The 27,820-nt window shown below is 46.3% G+C and overlaps 1 protein-coding gene across 1 annotated transcript; it reads right to left on the minus strand.

The window, feature by feature from the left end:
• Window positions 1–3: 3 nt before the first annotated feature.
• Window positions 4–27,748, minus strand: LOC144932951 (uncharacterized). The gene is made up of 10 exons (XM_078857350.1): window positions 27,585–27,748; window positions 24,854–25,011; window positions 17,893–18,023; window positions 16,935–17,495; window positions 15,716–15,844; window positions 12,167–12,288; window positions 6,418–6,514; window positions 5,338–5,548; window positions 2,213–2,575; window positions 4–299 (listed from the first exon to the last, which is right to left on the minus strand). The coding sequence occupies exons 1-10, from the start codon at window positions 27,746–27,748 to the stop codon at window positions 4–6; spliced, it is 2,232 nt and encodes a 743-aa protein (XP_078713476.1).
• Between the last annotated feature and the right edge of the window lie 72 nt (window positions 27,749–27,820).

The following is a 27,820-nucleotide window of genomic DNA, read 5'->3' on the forward strand; positions in this document are numbered from 1 at the left end:
CTATCACATGAGTGTGACGAGCTGAGCCCCTGCTGCTGGATTGCAGAGGTAGGCGAGTGACAGCTCGTCACCCAGGCTGCTGTACAGCGGCGGCGTGCTGAAGATGGCACTGATGCCGCCCGCCGCTTTGCAATCGGCTGTGCTGGCAGCGCACGTGTAGGCGGGCGACGGGGCATCCGTGTCGGTCACGCTGCATGCAGCGTGCTCCGATAGGCAGGGAGAATGGCACAGGGAGTCCGATGCATTGCCCAGGCCTTCCAAGGAGAGGTTGTCCTGCTGGTAGGCGTCCCACAGGCTACCTGCAAACGCAAGAGTGACCTTTCGATTTAAAGCTTTCGTGACTGCAGGGATTCATATTATTGGTTCTTTCGATAAAGTCACGTAGAATGGAAATAATCAAATAATAAAAATAAAATATAATACAAATTCTCACGACGTTTCGGCCACAACGCAAGCAGCCATCCTCAGGTGAAGAACAGAGCTGTTGGAGTGACAGCGTCCTGGACGTGTCCTTTCAGTAAAGTCACAGAGCTGTCTTTCCGACAGACCTGTTCTTCACCTGAGGACGGCTGCTTGCGTTGTGGCCGAAACGTCGTGAGAATTTGTATTATGTTTTATTTTTATTATTTTATTATTTCCCTTCTACGTGACTTTACCAAAAGAACCAAGAACAAGAGTGATCCTCAGTGTATACCATAGCAAGATAGAGGCTTTCGCGACCAATATTATTCATGAGAAAGTTTTTTTTGGGTTAGATCGCGGATGTATAAATGTGTCTTTAACCAACTACCACCCGATAGTGAATTAGTAAGGTTTGTCATGTAAACAAAACGTGCCAATTAGTTACAGCTTAAATCTACAACATTTAAAATTTGAGTACGACGTTTCGCTGCTAATTACACCCAGCATCATCGGGCGATTTTGGCAGAATTGCCCGAAAGAAGCTTGTATGTATGTACGTTGAACTTCTTTTGCACCGTACCCGTGATAATTGGAGATTGCGGGGGAAGGACAACAAAACTAAACACAAAAAGCAGTTCTTAAGAAATGAGTTTTCAATCCAGATTTAAAAGTGGCTTCAATGTCGTTGCAAAGTTGCTGCTGCCACAGGGGTTGTGCTCTTTTTTGTGTAACAAACCAAGTCGTAAAATAATTGTTACGAGCTCGTAACAGTAGTTTAATGTGTTTATAAGAGACACACCTATGACGTGAAAAACCTGGAATGTGCCCAATCTCGTTAGATCTTGGAACCGAAGCAGGTTCAAGCCTCGGTGATGCTTCGATGGGCCACCATCAGGCACAACAGGTTATTATGAATTTTTAGTTTTTTTTTTCATATTATAGGCTGCAAGGCTATGTGATGGACAGCAGAGGAGAGTGCAGCACAATAAATGTTAGCGTGGTTCTATGTTCCTTTCTTTCACCAACCTGCGCTGACCATCGGTGTGGTGAAGTAATGTAAAAAATAAAAAAAATAATAGAAATCAAATAATAATAATAATACATCAATTAAATCACGACGTTTCGGAGGTAACACAAGTCTCCGTCTTCAGGTGGGACCATCACAGCTAAATTTACTGTATCAAGTGTCTCCGAAACGTCGTGATTTAATTGATTTATTATTCTTTTATTTCTATTATTATTTTTATTTTTACCTACGTGACTTTACCGAAAAAACCTAAGAGTATGAATCCTTGCAGTCACGAAAGCTTCAAATCTAGAAGTAATGTAAAACAACCCCCACGACCCTGTAGGACATAGAGAGGGCCTTCACCTAGTCCTGAATAGCCAAAAGGCCTGTAAATGTATATAAAATAGACATGCCACTAATAGATCCACTGCAAAGGAAAACCATGTCGTGTCTTGTATTTGAGATGCAAACCTGCTCAAGGGTTGGTGCGCATGACTTCCACGTGCACATGTTAATCACGATGGCTGGGAGAGAAATGAGCATGAACGTTCTTGAAATGAACTCTACCATGCAGCCAAGAACGTCTGATTAACCTCCAAAAGAGCCTCAACAAAAAGCAAAAGGCACGGCCACAAAGAGTATTTTGGACAATATGTCCAGATGAGCCTCCATCTGAGGCTGCCTTGGCTCCCTCCTTTTGAGACCCCCCCCCCCCATCTCAGATCTGAGATCTGAGGGCTGTCCGACCGTATCCATGAATCTCCAACACCCTGGCAAAAGTGCTGCAAAACACCAACTCACTCTGAATCTCCAAGTCGATGATGCTGGGGTTGATGGAGTCCACTTCCATACTGTGATCTCCAGACACCAAACCATCGCAGCCGTTTTCCTGCCTCTGGACCTGCCCGTGTTCCGGCGTGCCGTGCGAGGACGCGGAGACGACGGGCTGGGGACTGTGGAGCACCGCCATCTGGCAGGGGCCCGGACACGGGTCAGGGCCATCCGAAGGCAGCCTGGACCGCCGTGGGGAGCCAGCGGGCAGCGCCGCCATGATCTGCGGCGGAACTCCCTGCGGAGGCATCGGATTGGACCTGGGTGCAAACCCGGCGCTGACGGACGAGCTCATCTTGTCAGCCTTGTCCACAACCAGTCTGTCCAGTGCCTCTGTTGTTTGTTGCATGCAAAGTGCAAAAGAAAAGGGGGGGGGGGTGGGGGGGGGAAATTAAATGATGAAACCCGATGCGTGAGCTACGGTTATTGGATTCTGAAATTTCCAGAGACCTTCTCAATGTCGTGTAACCACCACTATGGAGTGACTCATGCTGCCAGCTACGGCTGCAAAGTTTGGTCGATCATGTTATGGATATCGTTTGTTGTTAAATTTGAATCACAGTTCCTATAATCACTGTTACATTGTTTTTATAGCTTTATTTTGGTGATATTCAAAACGTACGGTTAAGCCATGTTTGTTTGCTGAAGTACGGAATTGTATCTAAATTGTCTAATGGTTGTTATTGTTCGACTTGCATCCCATTGGGATTTTTGCGCACAGCGTTAATGTACGGTGCTTTTTTTCTGGAAGATTTTTACTGGTTTTTCCTGGGTTGTTTCTGTTGCGAAACGTCACTTTAAGATGTTCTTTGTTCATGTTTTGTTTGTTGCGATTGCACCCGAGTCAAGAGCCTCATGGCTCACAGGGTTATACCTAATAAATGAAACGTTGTATTGTTCACTGAACAAATGCAGCCAACTGCACTGGCGGACAAACGTTCGTCCTGCTTTAATATTTCCAATTTGTAAGGAACAAGCTGAGTTGCGAATTGTGATTATTGTTTGACTGTATTTGATGTTACGTCGTAGAGTTGATAGATGTATTTCATGCGAGCGTGTGCTCGAATAAGAAGAAAATCATATCCAGCGGTGGATTGACCGTGGTTTATAATGCTGAATTTGCTGGAAAAGAGAGCTATTCAATTTAATTCCGTTACTGCTTCATTTAAATATAGTGTGGCAGAAATCTCACGGTATTTAGGCACTGATTTCTATAGCAAAACAAACATTGCATTAATTGAAGTTTCCTCGCTATCCCATTCACTTAATGCACATGTGAAACACGACAGTCACATGAAATAATTGCAGTGTTTAGACAAAGGAAACCGCGTGGTAACGTTGAGCTTATAATTGTATCCTTGTGCCACACGATGTTTGAGTTATATAATTAGAAGTAAAGCCTCAAGGGCCCTTTCCTGTAAGATCAGCAGTTCGCAAGCATTGATTCACGCAATCCTGACTGCTGATGAGACGTTCTACGTCGAAACCAGTCCAGAGTTTGCTTGTCTCGGAATCAACACGGCTGAAATCGCGCACTCCCAGAAGGCCGTATGGCCGATGAGTTGGCTAAAAAAAATGTTTTTATTTGTTTATGCGGAGAGACGGATATGTGAAGGACACATTGTCTGCTTTACTATTTTGTTTATGAATGGACCACTTCACTTCACATCTCGCACCGAGTAAATGCGTTAGATCTGTGCGGTCATCGTCAGCAGTGTTCCCAAACTACTTTACAACGCAACACACTCCGAGCTGTATTTGTGAATCACGATATGTGCATTACACATAGATGTCTGACGGATGTATGCATTCTGAACTTCTTTCGCACCGTACGTAGCCAAACGTAGCCAAACGTGTTAATCAGAGGTGTGGGGGAGAAAGGACGACAAACTGAACATGACACGGCAGTGTGGAGGGCACACAGAGGTAGGCCTCGCACACCTCTCTCGCCTGCTCTATGTGCTGTAAACAAGTGCCATGTCCCAAAGCACATCACCCCTTGCATACTACTGTAGTTCTATATAAGGGGCCGTCCATAAATGACGTCACGCACCTAGGGGGTGGGGGGGGTCAGACATTTGTGACGATGTTTGACGAGGTGGTGGGGGGGGGGGTTTGAGAAATGTGACGTCACATCAAAATGCGCAACTTTACATCAATATAGACAACACGTTCTACTTAATTAAATATACTTTTTGATAAATGTTTTCTCCTACAACATCAGAGTGCAGCGGCACATTACATACGCACTACAATGACAATAGTTGAAAGCGATTTGAAACATGTTTTCTTTTTTTTGGGGGGGGGGGGGGGCAGAGCTTTGTGACGTCATATTTGAAGTCATTTATGGACGGCCCCGAAGGCGGCGTTACGGATGAACGTGTTGGGTTTCTCCGTACGCACGACTGGGGTGACATTTACAGGGCACGGTTGGCAAAAAAAAAGACATCGCAGCTGCAATAAATACCGGCGGTTGTTTGACAAGACAAGAAATGAACACATTTATTGCTCACGACTCTCATTTGCCTCACGATGACTGTCATGAACTCGGCTATTTACAGCACCACTGTGGTGATGTCACTTACTTCATCCCAGCCCTTCTCCCAAGGAGGTTGGGGGGGGTGTTGCATACAACAACGCAGGCGGGCGGGGTCTCCACAGTTCATGTTAAAGAGACATTATGCCCTTAACAGAAATGAGTACCGATACCACGGGTCGGCAACCAAAATAACAAGAAGAACCACTTTTGTGGAATTCGGAATACAAATCGCACCCCCACCCACCCCCCCCGTCAATATTTCAAGAGCCGCAATGCACGTGGGTAACATCATCACGCAGTTCCTTATAAAGAGACGCATGTGGATCCGGAGCCGCGGTTTTGCCGACCCCTGACCTATAGGGTTTGCTTTCGTCTGCCGTGCATTAGACTCAAGCTCTCACTCCACGTCCATGAGCAAAGGCTGTGCACACTTGTCGCTTAATTGACGATACAAATGAATAAAGGGGGGGCTGAGCATTCAGGGAGATAGCCCCCCCTCACCCCACTCTCCCAATACCCCCCGCGAGGCTAGCTTCGACCGTCTCCCGACTTTTACCGGGGTTGGCCATGCTCCTGCGGATGGCGACGGGGTCTTTGCGCTTCCACTTCTGCATCTCCTCGTCCATCTTGTCCACCTTGGCGGGGTTCAGGGTCCAGAGGCAGCCCTTCCTGGAGGAGCCTCCGCTCGCCTTGTTCTCGATCTTCTCGAAGCACTTGTTGAGCGACAGGTTGTGCCGCACCGAATTCTTCCAGCCGTCCGGCGCAGTCTGCGGCGAAACACAAACGCAAAATGTGGCAACGTTCGAACAGAGAGCGCCTGACACTGCATTGGCAGCGGTGAAAATAATGATGAGTACAGATAACAACAACTCAAAGCGCGTGTTAATAATGCTATCCTAGAGAGGCACGCGTTTTATCGGTGGCGTTTTGAGCAATGCTTCTTCTTTGTACAGCTGTCTGCTATGAACGACGTTCAATGCCAGAATACGTTGCCCGAGGATAGGTTTTGAGTTAAGATGAAGCTGAAACATCCTGGATTTTACCATCGACAGGAGAAAATATTAATCTGGTATAGTTGCATGCTTTCAAATATTGTTTTTACCACGAGCCCATTGGGAAATTAACCTAAACAAAGTGTTCCAAATATTAACGTCTACTTAAAATAATTACATAAGTCAAATAGATGTCAATAACCATAGATATTTGAATCTAAAGACTCTTGATAAACACCCCACGTAATTGCCTTCACACCTCACACATATATTAATCAAATTCACATGAATACCTCCCGCTCCTACTGCAGTACTATGTACACATATAATGATAATTACCTTAAAGAATTCACGTGCCATAACACTTCCAGATATGAAACTGAAAAATGTATCTCAGTATACTGGAGGGACTGGTTTATAGTTACATCAGTTTTCGTGTGTCATTGTCTCTGTCAACATTACATCAATTCATTTACATTCAAATAAATACGTAGTTTCAAGGTCTGTTTATGTACGTTGCATCATGGGCAGTCTGCTGCATATATAATTTGGAGCTTTCGTGACTGCAGGAATTATTATTTGGTTCTTTCGGTAAAGTCACTTTACCGAAAGAACCAAAGAATAATTGCTGCATATATGTTTACCTTGAAGTAGGGGAAGTTCTCGGTCATGAAATGGTAGATATCGCTGACTGGCAAGCTTCCATTTTTGCTGTTCTTCAGAGCCATCGCGATGAGGCAGCTGCAGGACAACGACACCGAACAGCGCGTTCACAAGAGTGGCCTCGGCACTCCTGATCAAATATTTTAATTGAAAAGAAATCCCATCCATCATAAAGGTGTTTTGGGTTAGATCGCATAAGTAATACAGCTGGCACAATTGTCTGATGATGCTGGATGTAATTACGCACGAAACGTCATCCTCAAATTGTAAATGTTTGAGGATTTATCCTCCAACAAACCGGTGGGCTGAAGTAGTAACTAATTGTCAGGTTTTGTTTACGTGACAAACCTTACGAAATGGCTGTGTCGGGTGGTGGAGGGTTAACGACACATTTATACTTATGTGATCTCACCCCCAAAACACCCCTTTATTATGAATAATATCTGTCGTGAAAACCTACGTCGTAAAAGGTTACCGATACCTGGTCTAGGCTGTATCAGACATGGGTAGAGTTTGCGCTGGGGAGGGGGGGGGGGCATTGCCCCCGTACCCCCCCCCCCCCCCCCAAATGGACACCTTCATTATTTATCTTCAGTAGTTTACAATTAAGATAAAACTATTATTTAAATATATGCACCCGCGATTCATAATGTGTGGGACAAAGCGAACCTCTGCCCCCCCCCCCCCCCAAATAATATTAAAGTCAAACTTTGCCTTTGGAATGAAATTTAATCAGAAAATACGTTGTTTGGAAGAATAATAAACCAAATTATTTGGTGATGCTACATTGCCAATGCTGCACAAGAAGGGCCATTGCCCAAAACGTCACCTTTTATATATATTTTTTAATGTAAGGCAGCGTTATATAAAAAGATATATTTTGACAAAGCCATGCGTAATGTATGCTATATAGATATCTCGCGATTTGTAAATGACTCAGCCTGCTCAAACGTGTACCCCGTTGGTTGCAAGTCGTAAAACATATTATTTTTGCCAGGTTTAGTCACTTTAAAATAATCAAACATTGGTTCGGAGTCATACAATTTGTCCTGATTGTATTCAGTGCACCTGGCAGGGCACTTGAAAAACCAGGTCTTCAGGTTTCAAAGTTTGGAGTATTCGCGATGCCCCTGTATACTGGTGTGTGTGTGTGTACACCTACTGTAATTCAAATGGATCAATTACAGTATAATCGATTCGTATATTCACAATACATTTATCAAATCGCATTGTCTAAGAATTGATGACAGTACGCCCCTAGGCAGAGAGACCAGGTGTGCTTATATTAGAAGTGTGCTTGTATTAGTAGTTGCTCACCCCCCCCAAAAAAAAACTCCAGTCCTTGCGACTCACCAATCCACGTCTTTCCACGTTTACTAATTTCCTCGTCCCATTCAAATACAAATGCACTCGTTCCACGCTACACGCGATGATTGTTAAACACATCCCACGTGGCGCGCTGAGCAACTGACGCTGTCTCTGGTCATGTGGAGCACGCGAACACACGGAGCACGCGAACACACGGAGCACGCGAACACACGGAGCACGCGAACACACGGAGCACGCGAACACACGGAGCACGCGAACACACGGAGCACGCGAACACACGGAGCACGCGAACACACGGAGCACGCGAACACACGGAGCACGCGAACACACGGAGCACGCGAACACACGGAGCACGCGAACACACGGAGCACGCGAACACACGGAGCACGCGAACACACGGAGCACGCGAACACACGGAGCACGCGAACACACGGAGCACGCGAACACACGGAGCACGCGAACACACGGAGCACGCGAACACACGGAGCACGCGAACACACGGAGCACGCGAACACACGGAGCACGCGAACACACGGAGCACGCGAACACACGGAGCACGCGAACACACGGAGCACGCGAACACACGGAGCACGCGAACACACGGAGCACGCGAACACACGGAGCACGCGAACACACGGAGCACGCGAACACACGGAGCACGCGAACACACGGAGCACGCGAACACACGGAGCACGCGAACACACGGAGCACGCGAACACACGGAGCACGCGAACACACGGAGCACGCGAACACACGGAGCACGCGAACACACGGAGCACGCGAACACACGGAGCACGCGAACACACGGAGCACGCGAACACACGGAGCACGCGAACACACGGAGCACGCGAACACACGGAGCACGCGAACACACGGAGCACGCGAACACACGGAGCACGCGAACACACGGAGCACGCGAACACACGGAGCACGCGAACACACGGAGCACGCGAACACACGGAGCACGCGAACACACGGAGCACGCGAACACACGGAGCACGCGAACACACGGAGCACGCGAACACACGGAGCACGCGAACACACGGAGCACGCGAACACACGGAGCACGCGAACACACGGAGCACGCGAACACACGGAGCACGCGAACACACGGAGCACGCGAACACACGGAGCACGCGAACACACGGAGCACGCGAACACACGGAGCACGCGAACACACGGAGCACGCGAACACACGGAGCACGCGAACACACGGAGCACGCGAACACACGGAGCACGCGAACACACGGAGCACGCGAACACACGGAGCACGCGAACACACGGAGCACGCGAACACACGGAGCACGCGAACACACGGAGCACGCGAACACACGGAGCACGCGAACACACGGAGCACGCGAACACACGGAGCACGCGAACACACGGAGCACGCGAACACACGGAGCACGCGAACACACGGAGCACGCGAACACACGGAGCACGCGAACACACGGAGCACGCGAACACACGGAGCACGCGAACACACGGAGCACGCGAACACACGGAGCACGCGAACACACGGAGCACGCGAACACACGGAGCACGCGAACACACGGAGCACGCGAACACACGGAGCACGCGAACACACGGAGCACGCGAACACACGGAGCACGCGAACACACGGAGCACGCGAACACACGGAGCACGCGAACACACGGAGCACGCGAACACACGGAGCACGCGAACACACGGAGCACGCGAACACACGGAGCACGCGAACACACGGAGCACGCGAACACACGGAGCACGCGAACACACGGAGCACGCGAACACACGGAGCACGCGAACACACGGAGCACGCGAACACACGGAGCACGCGAACACACGGAGCACGCGAACACACGGAGCACGCGAACACACGGAGCACGCGAACACACGGAGCACGCGAACACACGGAGCACGCGAACACACGGAGCACGCGAACACACGGAGCACGCGAACACACGGAGCACGCGAACACACGGAGCACGCGAACACACGGAGCACGCGAACACACGGAGCACGCGAACACACGGAGCACGCGAACACACGGAGCACGCGAACACACGGAGCACGCGAACACACGGAGCACGCGAACACACGGAGCACGCGAACACACGGAGCACGCGAACACACGGAGCACGCGAACACACGGAGCACGCGAACACACGGAGCACGCGAACACACGGAGCACGCGAACACACGGAGCACGCGAACACACGGAGCACGCGAACACACGGAGCACGCGAACACACGGAGCACGCGAACACACGGAGCACGCGAACACACGGAGCACGCGAACACACGGAGCACGCGAACACACGGAGCACGCCAGCTATGGCTGCAGGGTTTTGGTAGTACATGTAGGTAGTGGATTAAGAAAGAGATTATATTATTTATCATAATTATAATACGTGCTAGTATGTATTTGTGCTTGTTGTTTGTAGATCAAAGGACGTTGGCTACATTTCATTTGGTACCCTGACTTTTAATTCAGGTTGGGATCAAAGTTGGAGAGACTAATGTTTAATTACAGACACATCCTCCTTTTTAGCAGGAATAAATAATATTAAGCCATTTGTGAAGCCTGCACCAACACTGTAAACACTCACATTTTATATCCACAAGGAACTAATTGTGTTGATCTGATATTTCATCCGGGGCCTCAGTATTCTTTGCTGACAAGTACGTATGTTCTATCATCAGTGTTATTTTTTTTAAAGGCAAAGCGCCTTTTTTTTGTATGTTGTAGCAGGAGTTTGCACAACGTTGGAGACTTATTGAAAGCCGTTTAAGTTAATTTTACAATAGAGTACAAAATGACGAACTCGTGCATGTGCTGTTCTCTTCAGGCATTGGCATTTTAATAAAATGGCCAGTGACACAATTCCAGCCATCAGCCTGGCTGGGTGTTGGCTCTGCGTTCTCAACAACACCAATAATATTGATATTTTTCGTTATGAGGTTCTGAAGCAGAACACACATACACCCCCCATGTACCATTGGAACCTCATTTGCCAGTAAAAATATGATAATTGTTTTTTTACCCTTCTATCTGGCAACAAAACTGACACCTTTTTACAAGGAGTCATGTTTGCATAGACCAATCAACTTCAAGGACAGTGCACATTATCAGAGTTGTGTATTTTGTTTGCATTATGACTGCAGGTATTGTGGTCTATGCAAACATGACTCCTTGTAAAAAGGTGTCAGTTTTGTTTCCAGATAGAAGGGTAAAAAAACTATTACCCCCCATGTACTTTATTTAATGGAATGGCTAATGCAATACAAATGAGTGTGTGACAGGCAGCTCTGTGAAAAATTGTTTCTTTATCGATTCATCACTCCCGATGCGTCAGTTTTAAAAGTGCATGTGCGCACCCAAATTAAATGGCACTTTATCATCGTGCTCCGAGACACCTGCAGAGGCCCTGCCGATACTTCCTGATGCGTTTCATTCACAGACATTTGCTGCAACTCAGTTGAGTAATTTAGTTGCGTGCTGTCTCGTTGTTATACGACCCATGTTGGGAACTACCTGTGAATGTATCATCATTAGACCTCTTTTGGCAGTACCAAAATATAATAATAGGGGTTTTCCCCTTTTTTCTGGCAACAAAAAAGGACAATGCATACATTATCATAGTGTGTTTTTTTGTTTGCATTTTGACTGCAAGTATTGTGGTTAATGCAGACATGAATTCTTGTAAAAAGGTTTCAGTTTATTGCCAGAAAAAAGGAGAACAACCCTATTATTATACCTGTGAATGACTGATTTTCTGTTTCTGTTTACCTGATATTTCTTATTGCTTGCATCACAGTTATGTCATAAACTGGTTTCACCTCTAAAACCAGTCTGGGTGTGCACTCGGTCTGGAATGGTCAGAAGTGAAAACTGGTTTGGGCCTTTGGAGACACCCAGCATTACAGTGCAGCACATCGATCTGGTATGTGGCTATGGGCTGCCAAGAGAGACAACAGCCACCGATCTCGTCCCGGAAACTCTTAAGCTTGGCTTAGGATCAGTGAGTGTGTCGTCGCTCTGTACATGTACTTATGCGCGCAGCCGTTATCGTCAATCCATTCATGGATGACGGTAATTCAAGCGTATTTCACCGCGCCGGTCCGTGCGGGTTTGTCGACGCCTTCAGAGTGTGGACGTTGTGAGGATGTCACACAGCGCGACCCAATGGACGTTGCCACATTGCCCTTGACATGGCAATGTAGCGTGTACACAACACTTGATTTTTTTACGCTATATGGCGGTCGCCCATAGAAGCACCGTACAAGCATCATCCAGCCTTGAAGCTGCTTCGCACCCGAAGCTCCGATTCGCTCATTGAGTGTGTGCGTAATCGCCGTGATGAGATTGGGAGGGGGGTGCATTCCGGGTGATATGGCCACAGGTAATGTGTGCCTTACCTGTAGGAATATATGGGCTTGGGGTAGACTTTATGCTGGCGCCCTTGCATCGTGTGGATCTTGTGAGGGGAGTATTGGTGGGAAGCATACCCGTTGCTGTACGGCCGCATCGCAGGGTAGGGCTGTGACACGGACGGGCACGCATATCGCAATACGCTTGGGTTACGTGACATAGTTACATTTGACCATTTCAAGGCTAAGCACATCATACACCTCCGATTTTAGTACGGTTGGCTACGTACGGCGTGAAAGAAGTTCAACATACGTACATGAATTACAGCTTTCTGGTAAATATACAAAGATATTTCTTACGAATTAAACCTGATTGTCAAATGCTCATAAATGAAATTTGGCCAAACATTCCAATTTAGGGCCATTCTGAAAAAAGAGTATTAGGGCTCGGTGAGGCTTCCCTGCATAAACAAAGTGCGTTTGGTAATTGATTTTTTCCAGTTTTTATTTTATTTTGCCCATTTGGTGTCATGTCGCTAATTTCCGTTCGGAAACTCCCGCAAAGAGCGACGCGTCACCCCTGCGTTAAGGAAGCGCCTCTGCAAGATGACGTCAAACTTTTTTTTTTTTGACGGACTGGCAATGAAATGTTGTTTGACCTTTTTTAGGTATGATGCAAGTATTTAATCTGCACGCTGCATCGGTTTTTGTCGTGTTGAAACGTATCCATATTCTCGTCTTGCATTTGGCGGCCATGTGTGCGGGAGCTAAATGCCAATGTCGAGGTCTGCTAGCCAGGACGAGAGGGCTTCAGGAGAGATTTCGCGTAGTTTTGCTATTCCTCTTCCGTTGAAGACGCGCAGACCAGAGGTCGCAACCGGGTACCCGTACCCTACCCGATACCCGGCTACCCGTACCCGGCCGGGTACGGGTACGGGTAGCCGTTTGCGACCCTGGTGCGACCGGGTACGGGTACGGGTAGGCCGTGAGTCACTGGTGAGTAACCGTTTGTCACTCATTTCGGGTAGCGTACGGGTACGGGTAAGGAATCAAAACCCGTTTGCGACCTCTGGCGCAGACTATAGTGGTTTACTATATGGTTCAATGGTTTACTGTGTATGTTGAACGTCTTTCACACCGTACATAGCCAACCCCATGACATTGTATAAACACCATTTACTTGTACGTGTATTTGGACACGTTTTTTTTCTAATCTCTTGCATGTTGGTGCCACATCGCAGCGGTCTCCCACCTTGTTAGAAATTGGCATTGATGTCGGAGTAATGAAATGTGGTTTTCTCGGTGAGCAGGTGTTCCGCTGAGACACCTTAATCCATTCAAAGCACCCCGATCTAATGTTTAATCCTCATCTTCAAAGACCGTCTCGATACAAAAAGTACTGAGTCGGTGAAATTTCGATTTAAAGCTTTCGTGACTGCAGGGATTCATCTTCTTGGTTCTTTCGGTAAAGTCACGTAGAAGGGAAGTAATAAAATAATAAAAATAAAACATAATAAAACAATTCTCACGACGTTTCGGCCGCAACGCAAGCAGCCGTCCTCAGGTGAAAACCAGGTCTGTCGAGGTGACAGCGTCTGAATGAAACAGCACACGTGCTTGGAGCATATATATAAGCTGGGTTGGAAGGGAGGAAAAGGGCGCCTTGACAAAAGAATATGCCATTGGTTGGAAATGGTGGGTTCAGTGTTAACCCCTCCAGACACTATATGCCAGAGGTGTGGACTCGAGTCATGTGACTTGGACTCGAGTCAGACTCGAGTCATGAATTTGATGACTTGCGACTCGACTTGGACTTGCATAACAATGACTTTGTCCCACCTATGAGATGTGGACTCGAGTCATGTGACTTGGACTCGAGTCAGACTCGAGTCATGAATTTGATGACTTGCGACTCGACTTGGACTTGCATAACAATGACTTTGTCCCACCTCTGCTATATGCCGCTAAATTCACCACAATAAAAAAAAACTGACCACATTGAATCGTGACCGTGAATTGTTGAATTCATAGAATAGTGAGAGGAAGAACTTGCTACATCCACAATGAGAATGACATTGATTAATATTTTGTTTCGCAGTACACTTTCAACAAAGAGTAAAATCGACCACCTGAATACATCCTCGATGTCGGTTGCAAGCGGGAGGATAAAAAAGGCCTGTAATGATATCAGCAAAATCGGAAGAGTGGCACGTCCAGACTTGGGTTAGGGAAATAAGACTTTGTCATCCAATGTCGCCTAATCTGGGCTCTGCCAAAATTACAGGGTCACATTGTGGACCAGGTCTGTGATCTTTGCATCAACCCCAGGCCCCCTCCCTCACCTCGCGTCTACCATCCCTGCATGAGCCCTATACTTGAACCCTATGCTTGCATGAGCCCTATACTTGCGCGGAGCTAAATGGCGGTTGTTAGCGATGGGAAAACTGCATGAAAGGAGAAGCGACACTGTGTATTATACTGTACGTATATCCTGTACGGCTTAAGAAACCATGTGGTGTTATGTAATTTTCGTTCAACATGCAATTTTATATTTACATCATTAGTTCAGCTTTATCCGCCTGCTTATGCAGCAAGGGAGGTCGGGAAGTCCCTATACCTCCTGTGAGTCCAATGTTGGACAGGAACACAGATACTGGTGACCCGCACCACTGCATCGTTACACCACACTTGTTTGCCTATTTTTTTTTTATAAAGTGGAACGACGTGCATGCAATGCTGTCAACATCTGTTGATAAAATCGTGTAGAGATTCCAGCATGGCACGTTATGTTAGTCAATTTAAAATGAATTTGAACACAATCGAGTTGTGAATTATATATTTTGTCACCAAATGTTTTTTTTCATACCCAACATAAGATTCGACTTTGCAAGTTCTTGGTGCGGCGGGCGCCAGTGGTTTGTGCACCCCTCGCGCGCTGTGAACCCGGCGACCCGAGTTCAACTCGTGGCGACGGCTCGCATTTGGTGGCGAGCAATATCGGAACTGATCTTGGACTGACCAGCGTCGGGGGTGTCTGGCGAAATGAAAGCCGTGACCAACTCGGCACGGGGAGGCCTACATCCGGCAGTGAATTGACCGAGGTCTGTCCGTCAGAGGTCGCAAACGGGTTTTGATTCCTTACCCGTACCCGTACCCGGCCGCACCAGAATCGCAAACGGGTACCCGTACCCGGCCGTACCCTATCCGATACCCGGCTACCTGTACCCGGCCGGGTATCGGGTAGGGTACGGGTATCAGGTACCCAATTGCGACCTCTGGGATGAAGCCATCTTGCAGGCGCGGGTGGGTTGATTCTAGGAACGTGAATTGTGAGAAGAGACAAGACGTTGGGAAATGAGTGACAAACGGTGACTCACCAGTGACTCACGGCCTACCTGTACCCGTACCCGGCCGCACCAGGGTCGCAAACGGGTACCCGTACCCGTACCTGGCCAGGTACGGGTAGCCAGGTATCGGGTAGGGTACGGGTATCGGGTACCCGGTTGCGACTTCTGCTGTCCGTACACACCGTCGAGTTGGTCTGCATGCACTGTGCGGCAGTGAACACGTGCTCGTAGATGCTTCTGTTGTACGCACCTCGTGGATTTGTTGTACAGGCAGGTAGTTGCGATGCTGCTCTTGCATGAAGCCTAGATGTTGGCCCGGAGGCACAGGATGCATTGAATTGCCATTCACCACTCTGCTGCCCATGTTGTACTCTTGTGTCTGTTTTGGGGGGGTGGGGGGATGATTAATGCAATTACAGCAAATGTATATTCATTTAATGATAATGAATGCATTATTGTAGTTGCCCAGGTGAATTTGGGCATTAATTTTATGAGTAATGCACGGACATTACCAAGATATCGTGCAAACAATGCCCCTTGGTTTTGTCACGACACGTAGCACCATGACTCATTTAGCAACATTTTTGTTCCTTACTGGTCACTCAATCAACAAGCACCATGTCGCTTCCATACCACTCTTCTATCACTACTCTTTGATTCTTTCGGTGCAGTCACGTAGGTATAAAATAAAATAAATTAAATCCCGACGTTTCGGGCGCAACACAAGCGTCCGTCATCATGTGGGACAACCACAGCAAGAAACAATTTGCTGAAGTGGGCAAAAGGGGCTGCTGCAACAAGAGGCCATATAGGCAAGAGACAAGGGGGGGAGAAGCCAGGGAGGAGAGACAGGGAGGGTGGGGGTGTGGGGTAGGGTGAGTGGAGGATTCTATCACTATGACCAAAGTTACCATTCCCATAAACTTTCATTCCTTCGACCATTTTGAGAACTGTCTACCGGACCGTTTTAGTTCATCCGTGCTGTGTTCAACCACCGTATCGCAGGAATAAAAAAAAAATTTCCTCAGACTTGCTCAGCTTTAAAATTCCCTCCCATCGTCTCTTTTTCACAAGTTTCTTTATCACGTAATAAACCGGGTTGTTGTATTGCATGATATTTCTAAGTTTACTAGGTTTGTTTTCTCATTCATTCGTACCTGAAGACGATTGCTTGTGTTGCAATCGAAACGTCATATTCTATTATTTAATTACTTTTCTTTCTACGTGACTTCACCGAAAGAACCAAAGAGTAATTCCTGCAGTCACGAAAGCTGCAAATCAAGTTTTCTTCATCAACCCGCTAAATTTTAAGAAACATGTGCATGATCATGGATTCCAACTTCAACAGTCCCGCTTCTTCGTTTGCTGGCCACTCGGCATTTTGAGCCTTTTGTGCCCGTGCTCATCAAACGTGGTTTATACAAAAAAAGAGAAAAAACAACCCTTCTAGCCTTTCTCCATTGTCTCACCTTCGTTTCCTTGTCCATCTGAAAGGCCTCCAAGGAGGAGGCGCCTGGGAAGGGGCCGCCGCCGTAGAAGCCGCCATTGTGGGCAGCAGCAGCAGCCGCCGTCGCCTGCCCTCCTGCCTGTGGCGCCTGGTGGTACGGGGGCGCCGTGCTGCAGTTGGCGCGTCCTTCCCCGTCGAACGACACGAGAAGCAGCGGCTCGGGCAGGGACTGCGCCCGGCGCGGGTAGTGCAGGCCGTACGGCGGAGGCGAGTGCGTGGGCGCGTGGCCCGCCAGGTGCTCCGCGGACTGGTGGCCTAGCGCAGGCCCCGCCTTGAGTTGGCATCGCTCGTACGGCGGTGGTGCGGCCGCGCCGGCCGCGGCGGCGCCGTACAGCGAGCGGTTCGCGTCGGCCGAGCCGTAGGACGGCGCGTCCACGGACGCGGCGCAGTAGAGTGGCGGGAAGTCGAAGATCTGCTGCGCGCCGCCGTAGGCGAGGTTGGGCGTGCCGGGCAGGCTGCCGGTTGCACAGGACATCGTGTCGCTACCGTAGCCATTTTGGTTCGAGAGCTCTTGATCTCTCTGCTGTGGGGGGCGGGGGGGGTGGGGAACAAATGAAAACGCGTGATTTCAAATACATGCCACGGAGCAGATTCACAAACGGCTACGTAGTGTGTTCGTAAAGATTTTCTGCCGATGACTGGCTAATGTCGCTAATTCGTGCACATCACATAACGCATGTGAGTCTAAGTTAATGGTGTTTCATTTTCTTTTGGCGCTCCGTCAAGAATGCACTAGATCCTTCATCACCTTTTAATTATTATCATTACCAGTGTGATAATTTGAGGCTGTCGATGGGGGAATGTATCATCACATTTTCTCTTGAACGAAGACATTTCCTTTGCATAGCCCCTTGTATACTTAACATGAAAAACGAAGTCATTTGGGAGATGTGAATGTTTAGCTAATCGTGAACACTTACCAAATGTACTGAGAGACACCCATCGCCTTGCAGTCCATCAGTGTGCGTGTTCTGAAATGCGTTGCTCGCTTGTGGGATGTAGCTCGATTTTGAAATGTGATCTCTCGTTGTGGAAGGAGAGCTCTGGAGACCTGTAAGTGCAGTTCACACAGTGTAACCAATAATGAATCTTAATTGGTTGGGTTTTAACACAGCCTTTTTTGCAGTGATTGATAAACAGCTGTTAACATCACCAGCTGTTAACGTCATTAAATGGCTGGACTTTCTCTGACATTTATATCTGAGGAATGGGACCAAACGTTGTGCGAGAGTTCATTTAAAATGTTTTTTCTATTTAAAATCGTTGGTAGTTTTCCCTTAAATACTCTAATATTACACCTTTTAGTTTTTTTATTGGAATTACAGTGTTTCCCATGCGTATCCCCAACGCACCGCGTTTCCCCACTCGGTTTGTTCTTGTCTCACGAGGAAATTCGTTGGCCTGCGTGAAATTGACTACAAAAAAGTTAAAAGTAATTTTTCTTTTCTCAGATGATCAATGAGATCGTGCTCCTCTCCTCCCATTAACAGCCCTGTGCCACTTGGTGGCAATTACACATTACTATGATGGGGGTAAGTCTCTCCACCCACTGTTGACTTCCCCACAAAGTGGGCGATGGGCTGAGTCACCCACGGACCAGGAATTGAACTTGCAACCTTCTGACTGTGAGCCAGTTGCGAGCAGATCGGTTTGCCGTTGAGCCTCCCGGCCAGTTAGGCCAACAAATATAACTGTATGAAAATGTATTACCATAACTTGTCATCCTAAGCTTTCAATTGTACAAAATATGATGGATTAAATCTTTTAAAAATCATTGACCCTATTATTTTTAACACCGCTTTTATCTTGGCTGTTATTTAAATACGTTTTCTTTTTTAAAGAACCCTCCGGTTTAAAGTTGAGCACACTTAATTACATTTAAACACTGTATATACATCCTCCCTAATTGCCTTTACTTACCAATTAGACAATGCTTTACACAAAATAGCAATTACTGTACAACGTACAGTAAGATTTTTTAAACATGACTTAACCTCATTATTGTCTCCTGGAGGTCTGGGACACCGGTGATGATAGTAACACTGAGCAATGGTGAAAGGTTGAGGAGTCATCCCTGCAATTACTTTCTCACGCCAAACTGCTGGCTGCAGGGCCACCACTTGAGGGAGCCTAATAGGGAATTTGGTCTACTCTTCCACACTACTGGTCGGATGTTATGGAAGAGACGGGAGTACTCATGCTTTACCCCCAACCACAATTTGACAGTCATGTACATGGTGGTCCAGGTGTCTTGTGACCCCCCCCAGCCCCCCAATTAATTGAACCTGAATTTTTTTTCTTTGTATATTAATTTCCGTTTTAAATAAACCTTTACAAATCTTCTTGGTTCTTTCGGTAAAGTCACGTGACTTTATCGAAAGAACCAAGAAGATGAATCCCTGCAGTCACGAAAGCTTTAAATCGAAATTTAACCTTTACAAATGTTACGTTTCGCATATTTAAATGGAGTGGGGGGGGGGGGGGTCACAAGTAATCTGGACCACTGTAATAGCACCAACATATTCTGCTGTGTGGACAGAGGTAGCAATGAATTTGAGGACACCTTTCCCCCTGGATTGCAAGTCCAGTGTGCTAACCATTGCACGGCTGCAGTATTCAGTTCCACTTCTGTATGGGTCCGTCGACTATCTGCACTCTACAAGGAAGCGTATGTATCCATGACAAGAAAAAAATATAAATTTGACTGTCAAAACGTTCCTGGTTTTCTCGGAGCCCCTCGGTGTAAAGTGCGGTTTGGGACTGTGAATCGGTAGGGATCTATCTTCTTGGTTCTTTAGGTAAAGTCACGTAGAATGGAAATAATAAAATAATAAAATAAAACATAATAAAATAATTCTCACGACGTTTCGGCCACAACGCAAGCAGCCGTCCTCAGCTTAAATATACGCTCCAAGCATGGTGCTGTTTCATTCAGACGCTGTCTCCCCGACAGACCTGGTCTTCGTGAGAATTATTTTATTGTTTTATTTTATTATTTTATTATTTCCATTCTACGTGACTTTACCGAAAGAACCAAGAAGATGAATCCCTGCAGTCACGAAAGCTTTAAATCGGTAGGGATCTCTTAAGAAGGGAAGTCATTGCTCAGGAGGTAATCCACAACATTTACCTTCCTGTTCATTAAATCTTGTGGATTGTTTTTTTTCAAAAGATCGGCTACTGTACCCAAAGTTAACTGAGTTAGAGTTGTTCATTTGTGCTTCCTGAGCACCCCACCCTCCCCCCGTTCTACTTTGCATAGAATGGATAAGTGATGGTTGGAACTACATGATCATCATCAACGCATTCCAGGTACACGTGTATGCAATACTCTTATTTAATCCTATACGTTCTTTCTAACAAGTGGATTATTATTGTACTGTCACAATTGTTGGGGAGCATGCATGATTTGAGGTATGAGAATAACAATTTGTGAACAGTTTTGAACAGCATCAACAAGGTTGAGTGCCTAGATTCCTATATACATTCCTTGAACAAATTAAGTTGAGTATCTTTCAAAGTTTGCTGCTGAATTGTTAGTTTGATTTGCGATGTACTTGAATGAATCAAGCTGAATGGATTGACAATTGATGTTTCGTTCCGTTATGCGCATGTGTTTGGTAGAACGACAAGCTCCTAAAGAGTTGTCCAGATAGAAAGAATCGCAGCCGCGTTGCCTCGGTTAGTGTCCAGTGGCAAATGCGTTTGGGAGGAAGCATTGCAGATATTCGTCACGTGAGTCGGTGTCATGCTTTTTTTTTCATGCCACAGCTTCCCAAAAGTGGGGGTATTACGGCGTATGTAATGAACCGCCTCTTTAAAAACGAATTATTCCCAAAAATGGACAAAATTACCATTACAGAGGCAAGCCATCTTTTTGTGCTCGTGCCACTGCATGGCAATACGAATATAGTTCTAGATTTGAAGCTTTCGTGACTGCAAGGTCGTACTCTTAGGTTTTTTCGGTAAAGTCAAGTAGGTAAAAAATAAAAATTTAAGTTTTAGTTATACTATAGTTTTAGTTATACTATAATTTTAATTTTTATTAAAAACATTTTTTTAATTAAAATTATAGTTATACTATAATTTTAGTTATACTATAATTTTAATTTTATTTTTTACCTACGTGACTTTACCGAAAAAAAACTAAGAGTAATACGAATATAGGACACTCCGCAAGTTGTTTTTCTTCCTCTTTTAAAGCACAGTGTTTAAAAAGTATACATCGAAATAACTGACCCCCCGACCCCTCGCAGCGATTTAAAAAAAATGCAACAAATAATTTTTCCGTCTAATTTTTTCACCATCCCAGTTGTATTGTTCTTAGTTATTTTTTTCTATTTTTATTTTGTATATCGTTTTGATCGCTCCATTAGTCTACATGTAATACTGTATTGGCATGTTAATTGCATTAATTATTAATAGTAACATTTCACAAGCACGATTCAATGTGTCTCAATTAGTGTAAGAATATATATTTTTAGCAATGAATCAACGCATTATGCATTTATTTCGGTGATTTTTCTTTCTGCTCAAATTTGCAATGAGGTGATGCTCAAACCCTATTCGTAGCCCTCACCCAGTGCTGGAAATTCCACATTCCTACTGAGTGAGCGAGTCTATTCATGGGACAACTACTTTTCGCTTACCCCCAAAGTGGTACAAATTTTATTGACCCTCGATGGATGATATGCCGAGTCAACCTGCAACAAGGACCCGAACTCGCAACCTTCCCATATCCAGTGGCTTGCTTCGCCACGGAGCCACATGGATAATGAAAATTAACAAACGTGGTGAACTCGACAATTACTAACGTCTAACTGACCTGTTCGATGGTGATGCATATCATTGTCAACATCGGTGATTGATTCCATTCAAGCAGCAGCAGCAGCAGCAGCATTACCACTCAATGATCAATACACACCACAGTGAGTGGGTGTACTCGCGGCAAAAGTACATCAACTAGCAAGTGTGGAACGTGATCTGATCTGTTGAGCTACAACACTCTGAGACGAGCACATGGCAGGCGGCAGATGAATACCGTGACTTGGATCGGCCTTGACCCCAACCGCCACGGGCGTCCGGCCCGTGAAAACCTGCCAAGTTGATGAAATTTTGACAAGCTTTATAATTCTGTTCCCCGCCATCACAGGTGTGTCAGAGTATTATACATATATGTGTGTAGGCCGTATACCCGAGTTGTTTTGCTTTTGTTTGTTTTTACCTAAAAAAATTTCGACGTGCAGTCGTCATGATTAATCAGTTGGGTGCATGAGAGGTAGTCATTTGTTTGTGTTAAGTATCTAACTAAGATGCGTTCATCATAAATTATTGGGATACGTATTTAATGTACTGTTTTTTTAACGGACCCTGAACTATACGAGAGAGAGAGAGAAAAAAACACTTGCATCACTACAGCAATCTTAATGTCACATACCACATTACTGAGTAAAAGGACAGCAATTTTGGAAATTTAAACTACAATTGTCATTGTAGAAGCTCTGGATGAAGAAAAAGAATCCAGCAATGGAAGTCGTTTTTTTCCTCTTCTCTGCCTTGGATCGTACTGATTGTATGGGGGGACTTGAACAGAAATTGTCACAGCCAATTAAGCAACACATGACAATGCCTGTGAGCTTAAGATAACTGCCACTCCTCCTTAAAGGTTGGGACTGCGAACCTTTTGACACCTGCCAAATCCAACATCTGTTGCACTTTTAAGGTGACTGGTTAAGTACAGCGCTGTCATTGAAAATGAACACCATTATGCCTCATGTTTCGTATACCTATAAACTACCTTCGTTGAAACTCGAATTGTATTGGTTACTCGTGCTGGATGTGTTTCCACCTTGTTAGTCATTGCGTACCGTTCTAGTCGATGGCTTTCAATGTAGGCATTAAGGGCATTAAGGACAGGATGGCCATTCACCGAGGAGATGGAACGATGAAATGGGTTCGTGTGCAGGTGCCAGGCAGATTATTTTGGCACAGGATCCTGAGAGACGGTGATGGTTTGGGGAGACCTTCATCCAGCTACATCTATTTTGCTGTGAAGGCGCACAGGCACTCTCAAGCAAGGAGTCTTTTAATGAACAAAAATGCTCAAGCGCTTAGAAAATGTTAAACAAATCTAGAACAACCATTTTTGCATTAATGCACATTCAAGGTCCTAAGTGCAGTTGTAAGGAAGGCAAATCTCATGTATTTTACACTAATCCTGGGAGGCCCCTTTTACGACTAGTATGAATATGCCCCCTTTTTGTGAGGTTTTTTTCCCATGTCAATCTATTAGCGGCAGCTGAAGAATGCATGGGGGGGCCGGTAGGGGCAGTGGCAATAGCTGTCGAGTGTGCAGGCGGTGCAACTGCACTTGCACTCACGGGCCAGAGGGGCCCAGGAGTTGAGCTACAAAGAGAGGGGAAATTGGACGGTGAGCCCCTTTTTGTATTCCTTGCATCAGCTCGCGAGCAAGACGCGTGGTCAGTGCGACATGAGGCTCGTGAGAGACGAAGACCACCGAGGACGAATGTCACGTGGGGTGAGCGAGGGAGGCAGTGTGGGTTGAATGACGTCAACGAGGCACAGGGAGAATCGCAAACGGAGGCACCGCCAGGGCTGGTGACGCGCCGAGTGAGGGGGCAGAATTGGCAGTTGGCGACGAGCGGAAGAGGTAACGACGATGATGATGGTGACGATGAGATGGCAATGCAGAGGGGTGGTTGGGGAAAGTGTAGGGGGTTAACCAGGGCCTTTGGTGAAGGTGAGGCGAATGGCAATAGCAATAAAAAACATTTTTTGCCTATTATCAATTTTGTCTTTTAAAGCTGTACAAATGTTTAATTTTAAATAATTGTACAGTTTTAAGCAAAAAAAGTAGTCAGATATGCGAGTGTGTAAAGAGTTGAGGTTTTCCTTTATTTGAAATCTCATCGCCTAAACTTATGATGCCACTCTGCTCTTAAGCACAATGAAGGTGTTTAAATACAATTGAGCGGTCAAAACTGCCATTTAGTCGTGGCACGTAAGAGGAAAAATTGGGTTAATTCGTTCTTGTTAAGCTAATCCCAATTTAGAATCTCATCTGACTGTGAGAAGAGATGTAAAATAGACCATAATGAGAATGACCGGAATAATGGTTTATTTAAAAGCTATGATACACCCTGGGTTTAACAGTTATTAGAGAAAGTTCATATTACTCCACCCTTGTCAATTACCAGCAGAACATTAGCAATTAAATTTTACATAGCAACAAGGGTCATGAGCATGTAGAAATGTGCCTACCGCTAAAAAATGCTGAATTCTGCTCAGGATTCTCGAAGCATGTCCTAATTGAATAGTATCTGTTTAATTATAGGTAGAGATCTTTTTATTTTATTTTTATAATATATTTTTTACATAAAATTAACCATTATTATGCGCTATTCAAATGATTTATAAATGCATCAGTATTCATATTTTAAGGCCAATTACAGTAAACTGTAAAATAAGCAAAAAAAGTCAAATGTACAATGTTTATAATCTAACGAAAGACAACTCGCACCCAAAGACCAACACGGTAAACAAATGATAAACCTCTTGCATACTAGACCAATCAAGGTACACTATCTCATGAAAAAAAACTGCAATTCTGGTACCACTGACACATAACATATTATTTGCATCAACATCACCATTATCGTCATCATAAGCCATGATCGTTCCACTGCTGGACAAAGGCCTCCCCCCACTCCCCCACGATTCCACTACGTGTCGACAACACGCTGACGCGCACACGATGAAAATACGTGCCGGACGACGGCCTACTCGCGGATAGCCACACGGGGCAATCTACGAAGCTGCCGTCACAGAGGCACGCGGCTTGAATCGTTCGAGTGGCCGTACCGGTCTTTGAGCCACATGGTCCCTCCTGCCGGTAGCGCGGATAGTCGGGGCTGGGCTCGCCGGCCTGTCCGCACGTGGCCCAAGTTGTGTCTCCGGGCGCCACTGCCCCTCCGCACTCCAGCAGGGAAGGCAGCGTTTCCAGCCTGGCCATGTCTGACCTGGGACGAAAAAAAAGTACAGGACACGTACACGTACAGTCGGTCAAGCTGAAACAATGGTGCAAGTTAAAAAAAATTAAAAAATTCAGAAATTCTTCTGACTCTGTCCACCCAGCAGTATAAATAGGTACACCCGCAGTCAAAACGTTTTATGGGGTAAAGTGTGGTGGTATACCCACCAAGATGTTTGGCCAGCATGGAAGAGTAGGCCAAATACCTTCTAGAGCAGTGGTTCTTAACCTTTACTGTAGTCTTGCACCCATTTGGTTCTCATTCTTTAAAACATATATATTAATAAATACATAGGTTTGATGAAACAAAGTAGTTGTACTAACCGTGCTTAGTTTGTGTTTCGATGATTTACCTTCTAAAAAAATCTGGCCACGTCTCGCACCCCCAGGGGGTGCCGTTCATCCCAGGTTAAGAACCACTGCTCTAGAGGGGCTGTAGAGCTGCGTTTATGTGAAGGGCCTTCCATCAGCAGTGGTGTGAGCAAAGCAATTGCAGGGCGGCACCTTTATATTTTACATGTACAGCCCTTCGTCTTTCTGCTGCTGGATGAGGGCCTCGCAACGCCATACAGGTGGGTGGAGGTTATCTGACCATATCTCACCGCCTTGGTCAGGTGTGGAGCATGGACGTGGGAGCACAGAAGTACAGCACAACAACAGGTTTTTGTTTTTCTGCACTGCCCTGTGTCTCTGCGCACCGTGTTAAAGGATCCCATTGGGTGGAGATGGACGGCTTCATTCCATTGGGAATGGATTCTATGGAGCTCGCGTACGGGCACCTATATGGCCACCATTGTACTCGGCACGATGCAACCGGCATAGTGCAACTCGCTCATGCCTCTACATCACTACTCCTGCTCCAGTAACAAAGGGGAGGATGACTGCCCGTTCGGAGGAATATTGTTTACATCAACTGGGTTGCATTGTGGCAGAGCGCTTCCAATCATAATGATCTGGGTTCAAATCCCCGCTGGAATCAATTCGGCCAATAATCCCAACAAGGGTTGCTAACAACAAAAAGGCACAACTGTGTAGAATGTTACAGTTGTCCTATAGATAGACTGGCCCCTTGCCATGGGAATGTGGAATGACCAACAAAGGATCAGGGCCATGAGCACGGATGCATGCTTGCTTTATACAGGGAGAAGACCCCTGGCGTTTGATCTTTAGCCAGTTAACAATACAGTACTTTCACAATCGGTTGTTACCTATTTGATAGGTAACGTGGTTTGTCAAAGCCCACTTTCAGCACTCTATTTTCCAAACTGAATATGTATACTGCATGCATTATATATTGCTGGCATTATATATTGCTGGCATGATATTGCATCGGACGGCGTTACGTTTCTGCCGAAGAACAAAACAACCCCCCACCCCCAAAAAAAGGCAGCCCAGGCTCCTTAAGACGATTATCGATTTGTGTAAGTTGGTAACAAACGCCACGGCAGTCCCCCGACGACAAAACCCCCGACGCTTGCGTGGGGCCATCCAAATGTCGCGAGAGCTGTCGTGTCGTGTGCCGGTGGAATGCTTCCCGTTGTCCTGTGGAAGCGCCATGGTTACCCAGCTGAAAGCAAGACCACCCCCCCCACCACCTCATCCAAATCGGAAACTCGCAAGCGGCGACCCACCGCGGCAATAGAGCTGCCATCTGCCCTCGCATTAACCCAGTAATCCACGACAACCACCCCCTCCAGCGGGTGCCACGCGCCACGGCCCCATCGCTGTGACGGCACGCGCGCTTTGGATGATTTTTTTTCTCTTCCCCCCATGCTTCTTCTTCCTCCTGCTCACTCTGTCGTCGTAGCTGGCCACTGCTGTGATTGGGGATGAGCAAATAAGCTATTGGCACAATTAACATGACAATTGGCCCGTATGTCAGCTCGCTTTTTTTGGTGGCCTTTTATCTCAAGAGTGGCCGTTGAAAGGGCTTCACCGGCTCGTGACCTTTTTTTTACTTTGAGTCAACTTAAAGTGAACTCCCCGTGTCCCTTTTTGTTTTTAAATCGGAGGCAGGGGAAAAAATAATAAATGTTTCCGCCCGTTTGACACGTTGGGGCAGTTTACTTGCCAACCCAACGGTTAACAAAGTTTTTTTTAAATTAAAATGTAAACCTGCAAGTATTTTAAATTTACCTTGAAGAAAATCTACAACGTATTGAAATGAAATATTTAATTTCATATTAATATAATTTTAATGCGTACCGAGCGTGAATTGATAGTTCTAACCTCATTTAATAAACATTAAATTCACTTTCTGCACGTATAATAAATCCAGATGCCAAAATGTTTGCCTGATATGTAGTGTAAAGTTCACTAGTTTGATTAATTTACACTTAGTACACATCTACAGGAAATGCAGCCTCATAAATGTCCACGTTTTGACAACTTTCCACGGCGTAATTTTCCCGTTTTATAAACCTCGCTAACCATCAGCGACGCGTTTGTTTTAACTCGAGCAAGTGTTTCGCCGTGCGCGCACAAAATCACTGACATCGGTAGAGAGAGAGAGAGAAGGAAGGAAGCGGTTTTACGCCGGCGAGGAGAGAGAGAAACACTCACTTGACTTGAGCCCAGCATTGCATCTTGACGGTGGTTGACGGCAGGGCATACGTCGCCGTCGCCTGCGCGTATGTCGAGTTTGACACTGGCATCTCCTCGTCGTCCGACACAGTGAGCCATGACGCCTCCTCGCTTAAAGCTGCTGGGAGCAGCCACTCTGCCATTGCCAGCATCTCACGAAGTCGAGGTGATGCACCACCTCCGTCGCCGAAAGATACCAAATGAAACAAAAACAC

The sequence above is a fragment of the Lampetra fluviatilis genome, chromosome 6, assembly GCF_964198595.1.
Source record: "Lampetra fluviatilis chromosome 6, kcLamFluv1.1, whole genome shotgun sequence".
In the NCBI taxonomy this organism is placed as follows: domain Eukaryota; kingdom Metazoa; phylum Chordata; class Hyperoartia; order Petromyzontiformes; family Petromyzontidae; genus Lampetra; species Lampetra fluviatilis.

Coding starts and splice junctions, on each gene's coding strand:
- LOC144932951 (XM_078857350.1), bottom strand. CDS start 27,748: ATGGCAGAGTGGCTGCTCCCAGCAGCTTTAAGCGAGGAGGCGTCATGG. Junction 18,024..24,853: donor ACCATGTGGCTCAAAGACCG/GTACGGCCACTC, acceptor CTGCACTTACAG/GTCTCCAGAGCTCTCCTTCC. Junction 300..2,212: donor CATCGACTTGGAGATTCAGA/GTGAGTTGGTGT, acceptor TTGCGTTTGCAG/GTAGCCTGTGGGACGCCTAC.